The following is an 18,453-nucleotide window of genomic DNA, read 5'->3' as shown; positions in this document are numbered from 1 at the left end:
GCAGCCTTTTTTATTGTAAAATTGTATTTTGGTTTTTACTTTAAACTTGAATTATTCTCTATTGTCGTGTGGTGTTTGCTATGGAGAAAATAAAAAGAATTACTCCTTTGGTCTTTATTTGATTCGTTTGATATGTTAAAAAACATATACAGCATTTTCTGCACAGAATATACAGTATTACTTTCTTTTTCCACAAATGAAAATACATGATTTATGATATGACTGAATCTAGTTTAAATCCCTGATTTGTGTGATTGTTTTGTAACTTTCTAGCTATAAATATCAAATCAAATGTAGCCTAAATTAATCTTTCAAATAAAAAATTATTTCAAACTAATAAACTTAAAATATTTCCCATATATTTGTGACCCTGGACCACAAAACCAGTCATAAGTCGCTGGGGTATATTTGTAGCAATAGCCAACAATACATTGTATGGATAAAAATTATAGATTTTTCTTTTATGCCAAAAATCATTAGGATATTAAGTAAAGATCATGTTCCATGAAGATATTTTGTAAATTTCCTACCGTAAATGTATCAAAACTTAATTTTTGATTAGTGATATGCATTGCTAAGGACTTCATTTGGACATCTTTAAAGGCGACTTTCTCAATATTTTGATTTTTTTGCACCCTCAGATTCCAGATTTTCAAATAGTTGTATCTCAGCCAAATATTGTCCTATCGTAACAAACCATACATCAATGGAAAGCTAATTTATTCAGCTTCCAGATGATGTATAAATCTCAATTTCGAAAAATTGACCCTTATGACGTGGTTTTGTGGTCCATGGTCATATATGTATATCTATATCTATATCTATATATATATATCTCTCTCTCTCTATATATATATATATATATATATATATATATGATAATTTTATTAATAAAAACTCATTAACAATCATATTAATAATGCATTAATAAAAACTCATTTTATTAATAGAGTTGAATCGCTGATCAGTGCAGTCAACACAATATTTTCAAAAAAGTTTGTATTGATATTTTAGTACTACTGTACTGATACTACTTTAGTTTTTTATATAGCTTCAATAAAATAAGTGTACGTTTTTTTGTTTTATTTATTTTATTAATGTTTATTTTATTTCAGGTTTTATGGCCTAATAAACTTATAATATACTTATAAACTTATAATATACTTCTCAGGTGTCAGACTTTCAAGGAACATGTTAGTCTTATGTTTATATATATATATATATATATATATAGCTAATACTTTATCTAACAAACAATTAATAATTCTCACAACAAAATTGTGTCTCTTCTTGACCCTGACTTCAATGCACCGTCGCAGTTTGTGTGCCTCACCTGCACTTCAGATGGCAGTATTCATTCATTCTGATTTTAATTTGCCAAGCGAAGAAGTGACTGATCACGGGCTATTCGACATATCGCGAGATTTCCCTCCCCACTCTGTTCGTGACCACGTCAAGGGAACCCAGAAGTTAGAAATCATGGCGGAGCGCAGGAGACACAAGAAACGAATTCAGGTACAGAATTCACGTCACTCTTGCTGTTAGAGGCCCAATCTTAGATCGATGCTTGGCATTGAGTCGTTTCTCAAGTTAGTGTTTTGTTTGACCCAATACAATGGTACTTCGATCCGTTATTTTTGCAATGCTCTCATATGGGAGGTGGATTATTTGTCAATGCTGGCGCAATTTTTGCGCTTCCCTTGGGTAATGCATTGTATCTCTGTAGCAGGCATCTAATCATTTATACAATTGCTCGATGGATTTGATGTGAGCATGACCTGATTTTGCTGTCTCTCCCCTGTGAAGAGTATGTGTCTGGTGGCACAGCTGATGGAGTTGGCCATCTTAGCTCGGCACAGACTGTTCGGTGTTTGCAGGCTGCTCTCTTTAACCAGCTGCTGTCTCATATGCGTCACGAATGTGACCAAATAACGTTCATAATGCAGCACTTCTCATCGCCAAATTTGCACCCATTTGCAGGTTAAATAAAGGGGCATCTCACCCGCAAATAAAAATTGTGTCATTTACTTAATTTCATGTTTTTTCAGTCTCATTTGACTTTCTTTTTGCGTTAAACATACAAGTCTTGGTAGGCAGAATGCATTTGTCACCATTTATTTTAACTGTTTGAAAAAGGGTGCATTAAAAGTGAACCGTGACTGTGAGTCCATAACATCTTGTATCTAATTTCCCATTAGAAAAGACATACAGGATTCAAACAAGTGAGTAAATGCTGAAAGGTTTTCAATTTAAAGCCATTCTCCGTTATTAAAACATGTGTAGCATCCTAAATATGTCAATTAAATGCAAGTGCTACATTATGTGCGTCTGCCGCTAGTGCACTACTCAGACAGCATTTTTGGACATTGTAGTCAGAATGCATTTATCATCCACAAAAACACGTTGTCTGGCTTGGCTGCTTATTTGGTTTTGGGTCACAGTTACTGTGTGTTCCCGTGATGTTATGTAAAAACAGTGGAGTTTTGTGTAATGGTGTTGTCTTGATAAGAGAGTCACTCTTCATGATCCTTCTAGCCTGTTTGTTAGTTTTTGCTCTTATGCGACAGGTTGAAATCCAGTGTCATTGCTTGTCAGTTTTCTTACTGTGAATAAACATGTATTCACCATATAAGCAAAGTAAATATTCACCATATAAGCAAAGTAAATTGAAAGCACATTTCCCACTCTTTTGTAATAGATGGGAAACATGCATTATTTGTGCTTAACAATCATTAGGAAACCTAAAACAAACCTTTAGACTTAAGTTTTCTGAACTAAATCAAATAAAGTAGACCTAATTGTTCTTCTCAGTAAATGTGCCATTTAGACCAAGTGTTAATCAAATAGTTCAAATGTTAAAGTCTTTCATCATTTACTCTTGCTCGTGTCAAAAGAAGATATTTTGATTTAGATTTTTTTTTTCCAAACAAAGAAATTCATTTGGAACCATAACATTCTTCAAAACATAGTCTTTTGTCTGCTCTAGAAGAAAAAAAGTCTTACAGGTTTGGGACAACATGAGGGTAAGTAAATGACAATTTGCTTTCTTGTTGAACTTTCCCTTCAAGCAGTTTATCTGAAGCCTGCAGCCTGTCTAATGTAGTACAGCTGTCACTATAAAGACCACCAAACCATAACCTAGTGTAGTACAAGAGAAGTTATTGTTTACCAAGGCCAAGTTGAGACAATATAATCATTAAACATCTGGCTGCTTTCCTTCACAAAATCCAGAGGAATATCAGGCAACCTGCCAGTAACTCCTGCACACCCAGACAAATACCATGTTTATATGGTCTTCGTAGAATATGTTTCTCTGAGTCACGCAGGAGACATTCTGACCGAATAGAGTATGACCGATGGATTGTGGAGCTCAAAAACACTCTCATACTCAGACCTCAGGCTTAAGAGTGCAGTTATGTCTGGTAGTCATTCATTACTCAATAAATGCTGTCTCTATAGTCTGGCTTATTGTCAGGATTTGTGAGGTTTTTTTTTCTTTGTGCATAGTGTGGTCACATAGTACTTACTATAAGTAATGACCTTTAGCTTAATAAATGGGGTCAGTGAGGACTCAGTGTGTCTGAAAAGAGACTGTAATTTCAGTGTATAGATTACACAGGACAGCACATCAGTGTGTGGTCATTGTGGTGAGCTGAGGCTTTTAATTAGTTCACATTCATTGAGTAGATGACCGACGAGGGTCCTGCTGCCAGTGCGGGAGATTCGTTTCAAAGCTTTTCACAGGGGTTCGCTGGATTCCTGCACTGCTGTTATCCGATGTCATTTTTCATTGGAATTAAGGGCTTGTAGCCAAAGGGACAAACCAGCTTTTTGTCAGACTCTTGGTTTCTGCTGTATCTATTAATCTTTGTTTATACTAATATCTAGGTCCTCTCCCATGGTGAAGTCTCACTGGTCCTGAATCATGCTGTACATAATAGGGATGCATATATTAAACTCTGATTATTAAAATATGCTTGGTATTTTCATGTTATGGAAGATATTACGATTCTAAAACAATTTTGCTTAAAGTAAAGAAAAAACGCTTAAAATAAATTGGTTCTGGTAAAGTGGATCTGGGCATCAGTATGGAAAATGGACATTCATTTTGCTAAAGGTGACATTAAACAGTGTTATTAAATTATTAAAGTAAAATGTAAGATAAAATTGTGTCTGTAAGTCAGTGGAGTCAGTAAGATTTTGTAAATGTTTTTGAAAGGAGTCTCTTACGTTTACCAAGGCTGCATTTATTTGATCAAAAATACAATACGAATAGTAATATTGTGAAATAATAAACAAAGTACATTTCTTAAAAAAAAAAAAGTATTGCTAACCCAAAGTTTTTGAGCAGTAGTTCAGTATTACCTAATGGCATGAATTAAGAAATCACAAATATCGTCTGATAACCAATATTGTACTGAATCTACATATTGTGCGTTCCTACTGCTTGGCAGTATAATAAATGTGATCTAAATGCAGATTAATCTGGATCTGTTTAGATAATCAGCAGATATGTTTTATCATCATGACTTCATGATCTTTGCTCTCTCTTCTTCAGGAGGTCAGTGAACCTACCAAGGAGGAGAAGGCGGTGGCCAAGTACCTGCGCTTTAACTGCCCCACCAAATCCACCAACATGATGGGACACCGCGTGGATTACTTTGTCGGTCAGTGCGCTCATTCCTGCCCTGCTTTCTTCTGTTTCCTCTGCATAGGGTTTATATCAAGGTTTCGTTTATTTATTTGAATTCTCGATGTTCTATCTTTGCTGTCAATGAACTAAATGTTTGTTTTCTGCTCATCAGCCTCCAAAGCAGTCGACTGTCTGCTGGATTCAAAGTGGGCCAAAGCAAAGAAGGGCGAGGAAGCTTTGTTCACAACCAGAGAATCGGCGGTGGACTACTGCAACAGGTAAACCTAGGCTTTTCTCTCATTTCATGAAACTGTTTAGAATTTCTATGGTGTTTGATACTACAAAGCTTTTGAAGAAAGTCACTTATTGTCGCCAAGGCAGTAAAAGCACTTATATTGTGAAATATTATTACAATTTAAAATCGCTGGTTTCTATTTTACTATATTTTAAAGTGTAATCTATTCCTGTGATTGTCAAACTGAATTTTCAGGAGCCATTGCTTCAGTCTTCAGTGGCAGGATTTTTTTGATGAATAGAAAGTTCGAAAGAACAGCATTTATTTGAAATATTTTGTAACATTATAAATGTATTTGGATTAATCAATGCGTCCATGCTGAATAAACGTAAACTGCAAAGTTTTGAATGCTAGTGTATGTCAATCAGCCACTGATTTGAAATGTATTGCTATTCACAGGCTTCTAAAGAAGCAGTTTTTCCACCGAGCCCTGAAAGTGATGAAGAAGAAGCCAGAGAAAGATGTAAAGAAAGAGAAGGAAAAAGAGAAAGAAAAAGATAAGGCTAAAAGTGACAGCGGCAAAGAAGAGGAGAAAAAAAGCAAAAAGGACAAAGACAAAAAGAAGGACTCTGAGGCTACGGACACAAAGAAGGAAAAAAATGTATGACTAGATCATCTGATGGGATGAGAAAACACAAACACATTCTGTTCCACTTGTGGTATTTTTTGAATATGTGCATATCATAATTTCTGTTTTTAAACTCTTGTTTCTGTATGTTTAGGATGACAGTCCAGGATCTCCAAAGAAGAAGAAGGATGTGAAAAAGAAATTCAAGCTGGAACCTCATGAGGACCAACTGTTCTTGGATGGCAATGAGGTCAGGATGACTTTAGAAAACCATATCTCATGGTTGCTTGTAAATTTCATACCTTTTTATTTGATGATTAATTGTCATAAAAGTAACTGCAAAGAAGGGTTTGATTGTCTGCTTTACATTGCATACAGTGTAACCTTAATATGCATACACTTTATGTAATAGTATTTTCTCCACATTGAAAATGAAATCAAATAATAAAATGTATGATTAACATTAAGGTTTTCTAAACAATACTGCACAGGGGTAGCATAGTGTTACTTTGATATTATGTACTATTATAATATTTAGTAATATTTTGAATTAGCTTCTATTTTTTATATTTCAGTTTTCATTTTAATTTTGTTTTAGTAATTTTGTATGTTCTTCTGTAAATGTTAATGTTTTTACTTATTTCTTAGTAATTTTAGTGCTTCAAGTTAAACATGTACTTTTTTTAGTTGACAAATCAACATTTCTAATTTTTGTGTAGATTTTCTTTTTTAGGTTTATAGTTTATCTAATATTTGGATTTTATTTAGTGCTGTCAAATGATTAATTGCATCCAAAATAAACGTTTTTGTTTACATAATATATGTGTGTGTACTGTGTATATTTATTATGTATATATAAATACACACTCATACAGTATATATTTTGAAAATATTTACATGTATATATTTATATAATTTATATATAATTAAATTTAATATACAAATATAACATATTTTTCTTGAATATATACCTGCATGTGTGTGTATTTATATATACATAATAAGTATACACAGTACACATACATATATTATGTAAACAAAAACTTTTATTTTGGATGCGATTAATCGTTTGACAGCACTAATTTTATTTAATTTCAGCTTTATTTCAATTACCTAAAATTATTTGTAATCTTTTTAGCCTTATTGAACTATTTCAACCCTGGTACCCTAATAATAATTTTATTTAATTACATTTATTTTTAATAATAATAATAATTTTATGTCATTATATAAGTATAATTATTTTTAAACACTGATGGTTTTTTTTAACCCAGCCAACCTGAGTATTATAATATAAGATTATTTTTATATAATTTTATAACGAGTATTGTAACTATTGTTGTTGTGATTATTAAAATATTATCTTCAAAAATGAAGTGCTTTTTGTTCTAATTAAAAAGTTATAATATTTTTCTTCCCTACAGGTTTATTTTTGGATTTACGATCCAGTCCACTTTAAAACCTTTGCCATGGGCTTGATTCTAGGTGGGATTTTTTTCTCCAGTTTAGCCTGACTGTCGTTTCTCTGGCTCCAGTACTGATTCAGAGCTGTGTGTGTTTGCAGTCATTGCCGTCATCGCAGCCACTCTGTTCCCGCTGTGGCCCGCTGAGATGAGAGTTGGTGTGTATTACCTGAGCGTGGCAGCAGGTTGCTTCGTTGCCAGCATACTTCTCCTGGCCGTCGGTATGAGCTCTAGACTTTTCGATCTTGTATTATACCAATATTTCACATTACAGTCCATTGACACCGCATCTTCTGTCTTTTCTCATCTTATTTCTGGTTTCCCCTTTGGTTCAGCTCGTTGCATCCTGTTCCTGATTATCTGGCTAGTGACCGGCGGCCGTCATCACTTCTGGTTCCTACCCAACTTGACAGCTGACGTGGGCTTTATCGACTCCTTCCGCCCCATCTACACGCACGAATACAAGGGTCCGCACTCCAGCTCCAAGAAATCCAGCAGCGAGAAATCCGACAACAAGGATTCAAGCAAAGCGCAGAAATCAGATAGCGAGGACAAATCGGACAGCGAGAAGAAAGACGACGATGAGGAAGAGGATGAAAACGACAATAAAGAAATGGAGGCGAGCGAGGAAGCGGGCGCAGAACGTCAGTCGGACACGGACAGTGACAGACGGGAGGATGAAGGGTCGCAGCACAGCAATGGCAACGACTTTGAAATGATCACCAGAGAAGAGCTGGAGCAGCATACAGAGGAAGAGGAGGAAGAAGACGAGGAAGAGCACAGTGAGACAAAGCCCTTGACTGTTCAGACATAAATGTTTTCCTCACGCCGCACACATACTCCCATGCTCCATGTGGACCTGCTGACGTACTTCTGTCATGTTCGGAAGATGTTTCCCATTTCTGTTCAGGCTGAGATCTTCCTCTGTGCAAACAGACAGACTTAAAGATTAAACGAGAGCAGGAAATGGCTATGATGACAATGGAAAATATCGCAAAGGCTGTTTGGTTCCCCTGAAAATGCTTCCCCCACTATGGATGCAAGAACTGCAAGTCTCCCTGACCCCCGTGTTTTTCTTTCATCTTTGCTTTATCTAAGTATTTTGCTGTATAAACACGTCAGTAGTGGATTGGTGAACTTTCACAATGGTTTTTCAGTTTCACCCACATATGAAGGTTCGCTGTCCAATCTAGTGAGAGAAATTCAAATCTGGAAGTTTTCTTTTTCGTTTCTTTTCTTTTGTACCGTTAGATGCGTTGGATAATTTGGACGGACCAATATATTTTGTCTTAGATACCTAATAAATGTTACTTTCTATCATAAATATCAATGGCACTTGGCCTGTGACATTTCTGTGTGGAAATCTGGGAGATCTTGCTTGGTTTGAAACAAGAGCTGTATTTTTGTGGACTTGTGACACGGTCTGCCTCATACATTTCTGCAATCACCTTTTGTGACCCTGATGAGAAATAGTCCTTGTTATCGGAAACGGACAAGTTAATAAATCCGAGCAGTATCCTTGATTGAAGTAGGCAAGTTATTTAAAACCAAACTCCATTTGAGTCTCGCGAGGTCGACTGCGTTCACAAGGGGAAACTACATCCACATTTGTGCCAAATGATGCAGGATATTGATGCTTTTTTCATATACATTCAAATTCTGACCAACTTCCAGAGAAATAGTTAAAACATGTCATGCCGTAGCTCACATCCATGCCTCTGGTTTTCTCATCTGGTCTTCAAACGCTGAGGTTGACAAATCGTACTTCCCCGAGGGGCTGTGGTCCAAAATAGCCTGTTAGTTAGTTTGCGTTTTAATAGGGCCGAGGTCCAATACTATCCTTCCGTAGGGTTGCATACTATTGGCTTTAGTATTATTTTACATTAGCTGTTTTTTTTTTTTTTTTGACATACTGAGGATGATATTTAAGAGATGAAATACAAATGTATCATTTATATATGGATTCTATAAATCTACCAGAGATGTTCATGCCAGCAGTTCAGGTTCAACAGGAACTGTACTCTATTTTATAGTGTCAGACACGCAGGTTTTCATTTTACTGCATTTTCTACAAATACTAAAACCACCAGTAAATGTTTTCGATGATGGAAAGATTGTTTTTGGACAATGTATTCGAGTTAGAATGCTGAAAACATCTGCTCATCTGCAATGCTTTGACTCTAGTGGTTATCAAATGCGCACAAGAGGCTGCAAAAGTGGTTTTTCTATATTAAAAAACTGAGAACCCTTGTTAAAGCATCCCTCAAAATTCAAGGTCATCTCAAGTTCACAAGGAGCAGGGAAACCCCTCGTGCCCCAGTGAACATCTCTCTTTCTTCTTCAAATGCTAAGAATCTTTTAACCATGTCTGTAAGTAGATGATCTTGTTGGTCACACTTAGTGTTCCTGTAGAAATACTATGTATGTCCTCAATATTCTGTCATTGACTTTGAAGACCTGGATAGACTGGGCATGACACCATGTGTGTGTCTATATCTGTATTTTCTTTCTATGGAACTTCACTCACCTTTGTTTTCTGTCCCAATGTCTTTGAGATAAAGATGCTGATATGCCAGATTATTATTTTTTTAATTGGCAGGAAATTTAATTTGCCATTGGCTGTCTGTCATAAAATGTAGTGTTACATCATTTCTAAAAAATTAACTGAAATCCCATAATTTTTTATGTGGTCAGCATCTTCAACTAATTGTCCGTATTTGGATCAATGTTGAGGACTGTGTTTTTGCAATATCTGGAGAATAATTTAAGTGTCTGTCAGAAACTATATCTGTATCCTTTCATTGCAATAAAAATATAGAACACAAGCAATTTGCATTGTTTTGTTGAAAAACATCACAAAATTGATGCTTTCCGTTTTTATAAAGTATTTCACAAAAGCAATTTATTCATTTTTTTAATACAATTTATTTTCCATTGTTCTGCAAACATTGTTGCATTAGTAAATACAACAGGTTATAAAGCCCTAAAATACATAAGGATACATTTCAAACGACAAAAACAAAAGATAACATCCAAGATAAAAAAACTTTTATTGAAATATTACAAATGAGACAAACACACATCATAGGATCTCTTATTTACATCAAACCGTAAACAGCTAACATACATTCAGCTATACTAAGTTCTTATGCAATGACATGATAGGACCTTGCACTGCCAGAAATATTTCTTGAGAAATGCAAAACATACAATGCATCTGTAAATAAAAAGATCACAGCTTAGAGTATTAAATATTAAACTAAACAGATAATGGCTTTAGAAATAAGGATTTGAAAATGCAACATCCTGTCCCGCCACAAGGAGGCTACAATATTCTTTGACGAACTACTTCGGTTTGACAACTGTTGATGCTCATTTCCATAACTGTAATACAGCTATTGTTGTAGCACTGGATTATGGGAGAGGTCAAAACTGTTTGCTTATGGGATTGTGTAAAAAGAGTGTCACCTGTCCCCATGCTGGATTTCCTGCCTCTTTCTGCCATCAAACGAGACCCAGGCTGTGTTGCGAGCATCAGGCGACAGCGTTATCTGCAGGGTAAATACAGTTAGTGCAAACAAATGTTCTTCTGAAGCTCTCATTTGAAGGAAATAAATAAATAAAACCTAAGTTTAACAAATAACTCTTTCATTTGGCAGATGCAGTTTCATCACAGAAATGGAAAAACCTCAGTCCCGTTCTCACCATGAGCTCCACTCCTGCGGGCACCACGATGGGTCTAAAAGAGAGGGAGTGAGGGCAGATGGGGGTGACCATGATGGCAGGGACATTAGGGTGGATCATGGAAGCTCCCGCTGCGGCAGCATAGGCTGTGCTGCCCGTGGGGGTGGAAACTATTACACCTGCATAGAAACACGCCACATATTTGCATTTATTTTCATGGCAGCTGGACTCTCTTGTCAAAGCAGATGAAAAGACCATAATGTACTGATGCATCTGCTAGAGCTATTAGGAAAAAAAAAGATCAAGCACTCAGATAATGACGCCAATCTAAAATGTTAATCATTTTAAAAATAAAAATCAAAGCCATGCTATAAAGTCTGTTGTCGAGAAGAGGTTTTAATGCTTTCGATGTCTCTTAGGCTCAACAAGGCTGTATTTATTTGTTATACAGTAAATACAGTGAAATATTACTACTTGTAACTGATTTCAATTTGATATCTATATAGATTTTAAAATGTCATTTATTCCTGTCATAGCAAACTGAGATTTATCAGCCATTACTCGTCACATGATCCTTCAGAAATCATTCCAATATGCAGATTTGATGCTCAAGAAACATTTCTTATTATTATCATCAATGTTGAAAACAATTGTGCTGCTTAAAGGGATAGTTCACCCAAAAAATAAACATTCTGTCATTAATTACTCACCCTCATGTCGTTCCAAACCCGTAAGACCTTCGTTCACCTTCAGAACACAAATTAAGATATTTTTTATTCAATCCGTGAGCTTTCTGACCCTGCATGGAGAGAAATCTAACTCAAATGTTCCCAGACCCAGAAACGTAGTAAGGACGTCATTAAAATAGTCCATGTGAAATCAGTGGTTCAATCATTTTACGAAGCTGCTTCTTTTTGTGCGCAAAGAAAACAAAAATAACGACTTTATTCAACAGTTCTTCTCCAAATCATGTTTTCCACCATTATTGAGAGTACCTCTGCACGTAAACAACGCATGCATGTGATGCTGCTGACATACAGTAGAACACGCATGCACTGAGCCTTGTTTACATGCAGAGGAAAGTAATGTGCATGCGTCGTGATACACTCCATAATAGCTTCGTAAAATTACAATTGAACCACTGATGTCACATGGACTATTTTATGACCCTATGCAGGGTCAGAGCTCTCAGATTTAATCAAAAATATCTTAATTTGTGTTCCGAAGATGAAAGAATGTCTTACGGGTTTGGAACGACATGAGGGTGAGTAATTAATGACAGAATTTTCATTTTCCCATGGGTGAAGGGTGAACTATCCCTTTAATATTTCTGTGGTGGAAACGGTCATACTTATTGTCATGAATAGAAAGTTAAAAAGAACAGCATTTCATGTCAAATAGAAATCTTTTGTAACATTATAGATGTTTTTACTGTCACTTTTCAGCAATTTAAAGCATCCTTGCTGATTAAAAGTACTAATTACATTCTGAAAAACCCTTAACCAGACCCCTTTTAAGTGGCTTGCACAATGGTGACAAGATAAAAAGGGATCTATCAGTGCTGTTTGTAGCTGAAGCATATGATTGCGCTCACCATCTCCCTGTACAGATGTGATGAGGCGTCCATCCAAGTAAAGGTCGACGTTAGACAGGTAGGATGAAGGCCCTCTGTCCACCACCACCTCATTTAGCACCTTTATACACACACATAATATCCATATCACAGAATTACACATAAAAGCATCCAACAAACAGAACCAGAACAAAACATTTCTGTATTTATCACATGCCACTCTGGTCTAAAATATCTCGCACGTAAAAACGCAGACTGTCAATGACATTATGTTATTGCTATGGCAACTGGACATTCAGACCTATCACAGTTGTTATTTTCAAATAACTCCATTATGTCTGTTACCATGGAAAAGGTCTCTAAATTGTCTTGATGGATTTTTTCCATGAAATAATATTCTGAGAGTGCCCTTACTGGGCAGACATTCAGGCATTTTTCTTGTGCAACATTTTAATATCTCGCATCTATTACATTAGTTTTCTTCATGTCTCCTCAATCCTAACATAATTTTGTTATTACTGTAATGTATATGAGAGTGCTGAATTCTAATAAAGCAATAAGCCCCAAGAAGCCGTGGTTTACAGTGAATATATAACAGCTAAGGAGCGTTGTTAGGCACGACACGAAGCGGAGTTTTATAAAACAGTTATTCCATATACGTAGTAAGGTTTCACAGAATAAAACAGAGCAAATAAAGTATAAGGATATTAATAAAAACAGTATTCTTCCACCAAACAATGTAGTTCCTCAGAAACAGTTGTGGTTGCCGAGCAACACACAGAAGTAAGCAAAGGTGTATGTTTGTAGAGTAATTTACAACAGCTTTGAATGCGGCTCAACCAATCAGAATCAAAGACCGGAACTATCCGTTTTATAAAATACATTTTGTACATTTTTTAAGCTAATAAATGATATACTCATTGTAAACAATATGTACATTCATGTATATGTCTGTATGTACATGTGCTCTACCGTACAAAGGTTTGGGGTCAGTAAGATTTTTACACATTTTTTTTGAAAGAAGTTTCTTATGTTCAACCAACATTTTTTTTTTTTCAGGATTCTTGGATGAATAGAAAACTCAAAAGAACAGCATTTATTTGATACAGAAATCTTTTGTAATACTGTAAATCTATACATTTACTGTCACTTTTAATCAAAAGAGGCCATAAGCTTATTTTATGGGCTCTCCCTTAGAATGTCATGTGATTGGTTGCCACACCATCAGATTTGTCCAACGTCCTTATTGGTGGCTTGCAAGTTAAATTTTTTTCAGTGTTTGTGTTTGCTTAGAATTTGTTAGGCCTGTGTGCCAAAACGTGTTGGCAAACAAAGACAGACTTTGTCTCAGGCCCAGTATTTTGATTCTTTGATTTCTCCATTTCACAAATGTCACTGGTTTTGTGTTCAACAAATACTTTGTGAGTGCTGCGTTACCTGTAACTGTAGTGTGATTTTGCCTGCCTCATTGTTTATGTGGTTATGAGGCAATATTCCGTTCTCCTGAGCACTGAGAAGCTGCTCGTTCTTCTGGAACGTGCCTTTCACCACCTTAACCTTTAGACGACTGCGCAGGATGATGGCAGCATTACCTACAGGAGCCAGACACAAATATATAAAACAACATAAACATCTAAAGCACAACAACTACAGTTCTTCTGGTTTCAGAGATAAAAAATAAAAAACTCTCAATCACTCTACCTTCAAACACTTTATCCACCTCTGTTCTAAAAGACTCAAACTTGAATGGTGTGAGAAATCCTAAGGAGCCCAGATGGAAGGCCATGACCGGGGGAACACTGCCCTTAAACAAATAAAACAAAACCACATTTCACTCTTAAATAAATCTCTAAACAACTCACTTTTGCATATTCAAATTCTCTCAAATTATATGATGCACACAGAGAACATCCAATGGAAAGCAGATGAGACTGACCTAGTAGGAGACTCTTGTGCACAAACAAATGAGATAAGATGAGATGAGAGAATACCTGGAAAAGAGATGATGCATACAGAAGAGTCCCATCTCCACCCAAACAAATAATCAGATCGATGCAGTCCGAGATGTCATCAAACCCTGTGTGAACACAATGATAAATCACTCATTTTCCTAATGCACCCAATCCTTCATTGGTTAATGGTGTGTCAGGGTTATGTAAATCATGTTACAGGTGAACCTGCCGATAACACAGTGAGGTTTCAGCACCTTCCCTGAATGTGCACAGCTGATTGCGAATGGCTGAAAATGAGTCATCCCTCATGAGAGAGCCATCGTCCACAACTTTCTTCTCCACATAAACCATCAGATGTTTCTCCTGATGGTGGAAATAATTGTGTAAGTATTTGTGTATCCAAATTAAAAAAAAATAAAACTAATGATACAGTGAAAAAAAATGAAAGGGTAACAATGAAAACAATGAAAATGAAAGGGCGCCTGTAACTTCCTAGCTTGTAAATCAACTACTAATGTTGCTTTTGTGTAACCTACCTCCACGAGGAACCTGCAAAGCTCTCTGAACGGCTCCAGAAGGGTCTCATCTCGGATCTTTCTGATGACCAGGACATTGAGCGGTGGTTTGCTCCAGGTAAGCCGCTGGCTGGCTGGATCCTGAATGTGCCTGCGAGGAAAGGCGACAGAGTAGGCAAACATAGTACGTGTCAGCACTGCACTCGGAGCAAAGCAAAACGGCATGTACTTTGTTCTGTTTCTACACTCTTTACGCAACGCAAGTCATGGTCAAATGTTGGAAAGCACTGTAATGTAGACTTCTGCTTTTGGTTTCTCATAGTTCTAGGATCAGATCGTTTTCAGTATTCATAAATTAATAAAAAATAGCTGTCTTATTTATTGTACCAAGGAATAACTGGCTGTTGGAATAAGTCCAACAGCTAGCTTTTTCTATAACTCCACAAAGTTTCTAAATTTTATCGTTGCATGAAATCCAGAAAAAGTCTTTTTTAGAGACTCACTCTAATCATCTTTCTTGATCTGAAACATACAGAAAATGAAATAACTAACATATCTCATTCCATCTAAACAACATGTTAAGCACAACGTCAGATATCAAACCATAAACCCCACATTACCCTCTGCATGTGGTTTGTCCTGGGGGGGCATAAAACAGGCATAGTGCTGGGGGGCTTTTTTTTTTAGAAAGTTCCAGCAGGACCACTCTTGTGACAGCAACAGCGGTGCCTGATTGCGCTGCTCTCCAGCTTCATCCAACAAGCCACACTCAACAAATCAGAACTCAGCACACACAGCCTTATCGCCACACTTGTCCAATCCTTTGCTTGACTTAAAGTTTAAACAGTAACAAGAGACGGATGTGACCTAGCCCCTTACCAAACGTGAGCCTGACTTTGCTTACTTACATGACTGAGGTTGGGTTGGGAAGAACACAAGCTTTGGGTCCAAAGTGAGTAGCAGGATATGGTCCATGTAGAAAGTGCCCTCGTCTGCAACAAACAGGCACTTAAATCACTGCACATTTTTATTTTTAGGGTTCAACCGGTCTAAACCAAATGGTGTGTTTTGTACCTGCATCTATCCCATCTTTTTAGGCAACTCTCAGCAGTGTCCTCCACTGATGCAGAAGCTTCTGATCCGGGATGCTCAGGCAACCAATGTACGCTTCCCCCCGACAGGTGTTCTGGACAGTCTGGCCTCCGAAGAGACCTCTTCACTTCTTTGCGTCTCCTTGGAAGTTTCCCCTGCCGTTCCTCCTGCCTCTGTGACCGCTTAGATGAACTACCCTCCTCCGCCTTTCTGGAGGGCGGCTCGTCTTCCATGCCTTCAATTCTTATGGGAGACAAAAAAATTATACATCATTATAAGATAACCAAATAATGTAAATGAGTTGAGAAGACCTAAGTGGGCCCCCTCATCATGGGGCCACGGAAAACATTCCTGGTTAATAATTCAATGGTACCTATATTTCCAGGCAGCCCTGCTGTATATGGGTCAAAGATGAAAAAGGGTTTTTAAGCATCAAAACAATAAGGCTTTGAATTGTTGTTTTTCAATACATTAGAAAGTGTCCTGTTCAATTAAATAGTGTTTTTCTGCACAAAAAATAAATAGCATACATTTTTACCATGATTTACAGAAAACAGCCACTAAAATGTCATTCAGTGTAACAATCTTGTCAGGCATATTTACAACAAGAATCAGTTTATGACATATTTAAAGACTAATTAGTTTTACTTATTGGTATATATTACCCAACATTTCAAGTCATTTTCAGGTTATCGGGCCCAATCTTTTGTAATACTTGCATGTTTTATTTTCATTTATGTTGATTAAATCACTAACTTTTTCTTTAATATACGAATTTCTTCATTAATTTTGACATATAAACTGGCTGAGTGAAGTGATTTATAAGAGACAGAACAATGTCTTATTTCCCTGTTCTGGTTTGCATGTACAAGTTAAGCACTAAAAAAAAGTAAATAAATAAAAAAACTGTCCGAGTGAATGCACGCGAAAGACCGGCGGAAGATCGTCGTAATGCACAGTATATGCGCGCACAGAAAAACAGTGCGGCGGCTAGATTTACCGTGCATTTCGGAGTGGCGGCTGGCTTGACCGCAGTCACGTCTTGCCGATTCCGAGCCGATCCTTTTATTACCAGCGGCGCCGGCAATGGGGTAAAATACACGTTTTTTGGCAGGGTTCCCCTGCTAAAATTTGCATTCCAGGGGATACATATCATGTTATTGGAGTCGCTTCAACCCATGAAAAACAACCCACGGCAACAGTGTTAAAGTAGCCCAATTCCGCGGGAAAACCGCGGACTTGGCAACACTGCTCTGAGCAACATACAGCGGTGTTTCGTTTATGCCGAGTTCACACTGCACGATTTTCAAACTCGTCGGATCGCCGTTGTTTTCACACTGCGTGACTATCTGGGGTAGCATTCAGTTGCTGCTGTGTTCACATTAAACGATGGATCGGCGACAGGGGGTTTCACACTGCATGACTTCACAATAGGAAGAATCGCCGACAGCTCTGTCTGGTCCGCAAACTACGCTTCACAACAAAACACACGCGAGAAGTGATAAGGAAATAACGCGAGAACCCGCGTGCGTCAGACCGGAGTTCTCGCGAGCAAGACTGTAATTATTTTAAATATATATATATAGCCTGCAAATTGTCTGTGAGCTGATTTCCAGCTACAAGGAGAAAAAGAAAAACAGATTATGCAGGAGGGAGATGCAGGGAACAGGGATTGGGTGTTCTGCAAAGAGAGTTGGAGATAAATAATTTTGCAGTAACTGTTATGCTGATGTTGTGGCTGGTCAAGCAAATGTTTGTGCTTGTTTCTGTATTATATAATTGTTCATATATCTATTAAAATACTGATATTCTGGTCTCCTACCCGAACTTCCCTCTGCCCTGTATCTTGGCGTCTCATTGGCTGCGAATTTGTCATTTTATTTTAAATTCGAAGAATATTCGAAATTCGATTTTTTTTTGACAGCCCAGTCACTTGCCTCATTTCTGAATGAATCAGCCGTTTGAATGAATCGGTTGAATGAATGAATAAATGACTCACTCATTAAAACAGACATTTGCCGCCACCTACTGGTGGTTTAGTCGTATTCAAAAGTATCATTGCATTTTTTTCAACATTTATTTGTATGTTTAAAAAAATATGTAAAACAATCTTATCAAATTAGTTATGCATTTGAAATTTTACGTTGTAAATGCATTTATGGCACCTCAGCTTCATCAAACTGTCTGTGTAAATACATCTAATGCCACTTCAGATGCAGCTTTTGTTTCCTCAGCAGTGGAAAGATAAGAGTTTGTTAATACTAATTTCTTTTGAATGGTAACAACTTTACAGTTTCTTATTATTCTAACTGAATTAATTGAAACAAAGTAAGAATTTGATGTGAAAGATAACACATTTAATAAGGTTAGGGGAAAATTTCCATTTATAAACATAGTGGGAAATGACATCTGTTTTGTTACATACAGCAACTTATTTTCAGTTAATTGTTATCTCTACCTCTTTCCAGTCACAGATCACTTTATTTTGAGAGTTGTTTAAGTGAGAGAACATCTGTAACTTAGACCAGATTGAGAGAATTTTAATGTTTAATAATTTCTTTTATTATGTAAATAATTGTTTTGCATTGAAAAAAAGGTAGATTTTTGTTTGTATGTGCTGTCAATTATAGTTCTTAGAAAGAAAACCGAAAATGGCAAAAATCTTTATCGGCAGGCAA

General features: G+C 36.6%; 2 protein-coding genes across 3 annotated transcripts in view; one reads left to right on the top strand and one right to left on the bottom strand.

Annotated features, from left to right (window-relative positions):
* The first annotated feature begins 1,419 nt into the window (after positions 1-1,419).
* LOC107684396 (translocation protein SEC62-like) lies at positions 1,420-9,780 on the top strand. Its single transcript, XM_016480655.1, has 8 exons — positions 1,420-1,515; positions 4,559-4,667; positions 4,806-4,911; positions 5,328-5,529; positions 5,651-5,746; positions 6,921-6,981; positions 7,061-7,180; positions 7,295-9,780. Exons 1-8 carry the CDS (start codon positions 1,480-1,482, stop codon positions 7,771-7,773), a joined length of 1,209 nt encoding a protein of 402 aa, XP_016336141.1. The 5' UTR covers positions 1,420-1,479; the 3' UTR covers positions 7,774-9,780.
* A 566-nt stretch (positions 9,781-10,346) lies between these two features.
* LOC107684393 (NAD kinase-like) overlaps positions 10,347-18,453 on the bottom strand; it is a 9,765-nt gene continuing 1,658 nt past the window's right edge. For both annotated transcript variants that reach the window (XM_016480650.1, XM_016480647.1), the window contains exons 2-11: positions 15,758-16,018; positions 15,592-15,675; positions 14,705-14,834; positions 14,423-14,531; positions 14,208-14,293; positions 13,918-14,020; positions 13,654-13,808; positions 12,238-12,337; positions 10,665-10,822; positions 10,347-10,510 (exon numbers count right to left, since the gene is read on the bottom strand). In XM_016480650.1, the coding sequence (XP_016336136.1) occupies positions 10,424-10,510; positions 10,665-10,822; positions 12,238-12,337; positions 13,654-13,808; positions 13,918-14,020; positions 14,208-14,293; positions 14,423-14,531; positions 14,705-14,834; positions 15,592-15,675; positions 15,758-16,008 (1,263 nt within the window). In that variant the 5' untranslated portion in view covers positions 16,009-16,018 and the 3' untranslated portion in view covers positions 10,347-10,423. The remainder of the gene's footprint in view (positions 10,511-10,664; positions 10,823-12,237; positions 12,338-13,653; positions 13,809-13,917; positions 14,021-14,207; positions 14,294-14,422; positions 14,532-14,704; positions 14,835-15,591; positions 15,676-15,757; positions 16,019-18,453) is intronic.

The sequence above is a fragment of the Sinocyclocheilus anshuiensis genome, unplaced genomic scaffold, assembly GCF_001515605.1.
Source record: "Sinocyclocheilus anshuiensis isolate Anshui unplaced genomic scaffold, SAMN03320099.WGS_v1.1 scaffold301, whole genome shotgun sequence".
Taxonomy (NCBI): domain Eukaryota; kingdom Metazoa; phylum Chordata; class Actinopteri; order Cypriniformes; family Cyprinidae; genus Sinocyclocheilus; species Sinocyclocheilus anshuiensis.
The sequence above is the reverse complement of the archived record's forward strand: the minus strand, read 5'-3'. Positions and strand labels throughout refer to the sequence as shown.